Raw genomic sequence first — 4,934 nt, 5'->3', positions numbered from 1 at the left:
GCTAATTAACATTATATAAACTTGGTTTTTCTTCTCACGACTAAGTTCATAAGTATATAATTGATTACGTTTCAAATACTACATAATTGATTGATGCAATATTATCAATATTTTGTTAAACAATATTATCAAAGATTGTGAAGGAGAAATAAAAACACTGTTATGTGTTGTTGATTTGGATTTTGTGTGGAACAAATGTTTCAATTTATTTAACTTTCTTTCTTTTCTTTTTTTAAACTGAGAAGTTATTCCATTAATTTATTGAAATCTGAGAACAATATTCATAAAATAAACTTTTCATGGGAGGTTTCAATGTTTTTTTTTCTCACAATTATAAAGTTTTTAAATTGCCATAAAAGTTTTCATTAGTCAAAAGGTAAGTAACTAGGATAATTTAAGCAAGTGCATACTTTTGAAATTTTATAAATAAAAAAAAAAAAAATTATTCATTAACGGTTGTTTAGTGTTCTGATTGTTGGACTAACAAAAAGGTCTAAAAAAAAATCAGTTTCTAATATTTTTTTAAAAAAATAGATTAATGTCAAAATCTATATAAAATTATGGAACTTAAAGTTAAAAAAGCCCCAAAAAAAAAAAAAAATTTGTAAAAGTAAAAATAGTTTCATGCTTCAATATTTCAAGTCTCTTCCCACCCAATAAGTTGATAAAATCTTTAGATGCTTAGCAGAGGAAAGCGAAAAGATCAAATATTGGATTCTGACTCACAATCGAAACAGTAGCTAAATACTTTTGACATTTGGATCTAAATTTTGATAAAATAGCAAAAACATGGCACATCATAGTGTTTTTATTCTTTTTGGTAAACCAAGGCCTTATGGTTGAGTAGCACGGAGTGTATCTTTTATCACTTTAGATGAAAAGTGGGTGTGAGAGTAATGTGTGTAAATTTTTTACTAATAAATAATAATAATAATAATTTCTTTTTAATAACTAAGAGTCCTTAAGTCGCGGGAGTGAGAACAAATTCGAGAGCGTGAGAACAACAGAATTAAATCATAAATAGTGAGAATTTGAACGCGCTGCATGCGCAAAGAATAAGAGCGAGAACGCACTAGCAACATTTATTGAGAAGGTTTGTGTGACTTAGATATGCTGTAAGACTTTTATTTTATTTTTATTTTTTTTTGGAAAAAAAAGACTGCCCTTGTATAATTAACAAAATAGTTGGAGAAAGTTCATCATGTTGGAGTGGTAAATTTATATTATTTTATTTATTTTTCTCTTTTGTTGTTTTAAAATGAATTCATTTAATTACATAACACTTTGAAGGGTAATAAGGTCTTTTTGATGTGATGAGTAAATGATGATCTTAAATGATGTAATACAGTCTTTTTAGGTAACTCTGGGACTTCCAATCATTTCTCTAAATTAAAGTAAACAAAACTTATTCAACTTCAACAACTAATCCACAATTATTATCTCCTACCCTGAACAAAAAGTGGATATCACAGGTACCAGAGAGTCAAGTGAAGCTGCTGCAATGGATTATGACAGAGCAAAAGAGGTGAAGGCTTTCGATGATACAAAAGCCGGTGTCAAAGGACTAGTAGATGCCGGAACCATGAATATCCCTGGAATATTCATTCGATCACCTGAAGAGATTGCTCAAGACTTGAGTTGCTTGACCATCCCTCTTCAAGTTCCAGTCATAGATCTAAGTGGCACAGAAAAAGATGATCGTCGACGCAGAAAAATTGTGGATGAAATTCGGATTGCATCAGAGAAGTGGGGCTTTTTTCGAGTGGTTAATCATGGGATACCCTTAAGTGTGCTGAGTGAAATGATGAATGGGGTTCGGGCTTTTCATGAACAACCTTCTGAGGTGAAGCAAGAATTTTATTCGGGTGATCGAATGAAAAAAGTGAGGTTGGTAACCAATTCTGAGCTGTATCTTTCAAGATCTGTTAATTGGAGGGACACCATGAACATTTCTCTACTGTTTTCTGATCATCTTCACCCTGATGAACTGCCTTTGGCTTGCAGGTACTTAATTTGTTTTTCTCTATATATCTCTAATTCTTCAATCTTGATTTCTCATGTTGTTGACTTAATTTAGTGGGTGATTTTCTGCCGTTTGGATCCACCAAAATCCTATTAATAAACAATAAATTATTACCATAAATATAAATTTGTACCAAGTTAGTGCAAGTAACTAATCTCCACATGAAAGTAATGAAAAAAAAATGCCAGGAACTCGTGGTACCGTGTTCCTGTCATACAGTATTTGACTATGTTACTATTTTCAGATTTAAATGTGATAAAATGCATCATAGATTTTTATTCGATGATAATCAAAATCGACTATATAATTAGACATAAGTAAGCAGGGAACAGAACAGGGAAAAAGAAAAAAAATAAACACAAATAACAAATTTCAATCACATTCATTTTCTTATTCTACAGAGATTCGACGATTGAGTACATCAAGGATGTTTCAGAGTTGGGAGATACCATCTTCGAATTATTATCAGAGGCTCTCGGCCTCAAACCGAACCATCTAAGAGACATGGAATGTTCCAAAGGGCGTGGTTTTTCTTGCCACTACTATCCAGCATGCCCAGAGCCAGACCTAACTCTGGGAACTAACAAGCACTCTGATCCTACATTCATCACCATTCTTCTCCAAGACCAAACTGGAGGACTTCAAGTCGTGCATGATAACCGTTGGGTTGATGTTCAACCCATTGTTGGAAGTTTGGTAGTTAACATCGGGGACACTCTCCAGGTTCGTTAAAGGAATAATTATTATTAGAGTAATGCAAATGAAATCTTAATTTGATTTACCGAAAGTTAATGAAATCCTAATTTGGCACAACAGATTATATCAAACAACAAATTTAAAAGTGCGGTGCACAGAGTGCGGGCCAACAGCGACAGACCAAGAATTTCCGTGGCATGTTTTTTCACAGCCTTTGCTGCTTCCTCAAAGTTGTATGGACCAATTGAAGAGATAGCATCAGAAGAAAGTCCCCCAGTCTATAGAGAATTTCTAGTAAGTGAATATATTAGCAATTATTATAACTGCAGGGCACTTAATACGTCTGGCCTTGATCATTTTAAGCTTTGAAGCTGCGAATACCACAGGACTGAATTCCCACAAGTCATACACTGTACCAGATAAATAAAACTGTGGAGCACTTCTATGTGTGTGTCAGCAGTGTGTGTATTTGTTTCCCACAAACTATTACAAATTCTGTTGTTTATAGAACAGCTACAATATCTAAGAATTCTTAAATAATACCAGTTCTAGTAAGGATTTAATAATTTGAGATTTATTTATTATTATTTGGTTGGGTGGGTGGGTGGGTGGGTGGGTGCCTAAGGATTTGAAATGATTTAGTAGCTATATGCTTTGACTTATTATTTAGGACAGATCAGAGTAAACATACCAAGAACACCCTCATGGCAGGCCCCATATTTCTCAAAATCAGAGGATGCATGTTGAAAATTAACCCTTCTTGATTTATAATTCTGAGAACAATTTCTATATTTAAAGAACTGAAAATAAAAAATTATACAAAAAAAATATTATTTAGTTAAGTCTTTTGAAAAATATTTGTTTTCAGAAAATTGTCTTTTATAGTTATGTAAAAATAATTTTTTATTCTCTTAATTTTTTAAAACTATTTTCAGAATTACAAACTAAATTTATTAACCTGAATTTCCAATCAAAAGGAAGACAAGGAATGTCATGCAATTGGGAAACTTGTAGGTTGTGAGTAGCAATTGTCCATCCAAGCCTGTGAGCCTTCCCAAGGTAACATTAGTTTTTCCAAACACAACCTTTAGCTTCGAAATATATATATATATATTATAACTGTTCATAAAATAATTTATTCACGAATTAAATATTCACCATTATAATTAAATATAGAAATATAAACTGTTCTTTTAACAACTCAATAAGATTTGACCAGTAATACTTCCGTCATGCATATTAGTTTAATTCACCATTATAATTAAATATAGAAATATAAACTGTTCTTTTAACAACTCAATAAGATTTGACCAGTAATACTTCAATCGTGCATATAGAAGTCAATATTTTAATAGTTCATTACTCCTCTGGATCTACAATACGTTTTCAAAGCTATTTTCGCCCTCTCTCGCTGCACCGGAATTTTCTATTATTTGTATTTTTTATGCACAAAATTTAATAATTCTAAAAGTGCCCCCCAATGCACTTCTAAAAATTTCACACAAGCCTTTAAAAAAAATTCAGAATTGAAAAATGCTCTTCATTTTCTAACTCGTTAGCCCAACAAGAATTTCAAAAATTTAGAAAAGACCCATATTATTGTAACGGTTGTCCCCTCATAACTAAATTTGTCGCACTGCCACTGCTCTTTCGTTGATAAAAAATGACGAAAGGAGTAAGATGATGAACACTATCAAACACCCACTTTTGCGGGTTTATCATTATTATTTTATACTATTGGAGAAAGTTCATTATCATGTGCAGAGGAAGTTTTATATTGTATTGTTGATTTTTCATTTCTTTTGTTGTTTCAATATGAATTCATTTGATCAACCCATTTGGTCAACAGTGGTGGATAGAGGGAAGGAGTAGGTGGGGAGAGAGGGGGGTGGTCGGTGGTGTTTGGAGAGAGAGAGAGAGTGTGTGTGAGATAAGATGAGGGTATATTTGTTCTTGTAAACGAGTTTTTTTTCTAATTTTGTTGCACTTTGAAGGGTAATAAAGTTATTTCAATGTGTTAAAGGATAGTTTAGTCAATATGATGGATCTAACAAAAATTTTGAGGGAAGAGGATACTATTATCATTGTGTGACATTAGGTCACACATGAAAGTTCTTTTCCCAGCTTTGGAGGGCGTTCTTTTCTCTCTCTCTCTCTCATGAGAGTTCTCAGTTTTGCTGAGTCCTCTGTCTGATCAGAGTTCGATCTTTTCTGT

At 32.5% G+C, this 4,934-nt stretch overlaps 1 protein-coding gene across 1 annotated transcript; it reads left to right on the top strand.

Moving 5' to 3' along the window:
- Positions 1-1,367: 1,367 nt before the first annotated feature.
- Positions 1,368-3,290, top strand: LOC132275009 (1-aminocyclopropane-1-carboxylate oxidase homolog 1-like). Its single transcript, XM_059776392.1, has 3 exons — positions 1,368-2,004; positions 2,425-2,746; positions 2,840-3,290. Exons 1-3 carry the CDS (start codon positions 1,502-1,504, stop codon positions 3,086-3,088), a joined length of 1,074 nt encoding a protein of 357 aa, XP_059632375.1. The 5' UTR covers positions 1,368-1,501; the 3' UTR covers positions 3,089-3,290.
- The last annotated feature ends 1,644 nt before the right edge of the window (positions 3,291-4,934 follow it).

Source organism: Cornus florida, unplaced genomic scaffold (assembly GCF_030987335.1).
Source record: "Cornus florida cultivar Cherokee Brave unplaced genomic scaffold, ASM3098733v1 CherokeeBrave_3.0.0_Hap2_Chr09, whole genome shotgun sequence".
In the NCBI taxonomy this organism is placed as follows: domain Eukaryota; kingdom Viridiplantae; phylum Streptophyta; class Magnoliopsida; order Cornales; family Cornaceae; genus Cornus; species Cornus florida.
Note: the sequence above shows the minus strand (reverse complement) of the source record. Positions and strands in the feature narration are given on the sequence as shown.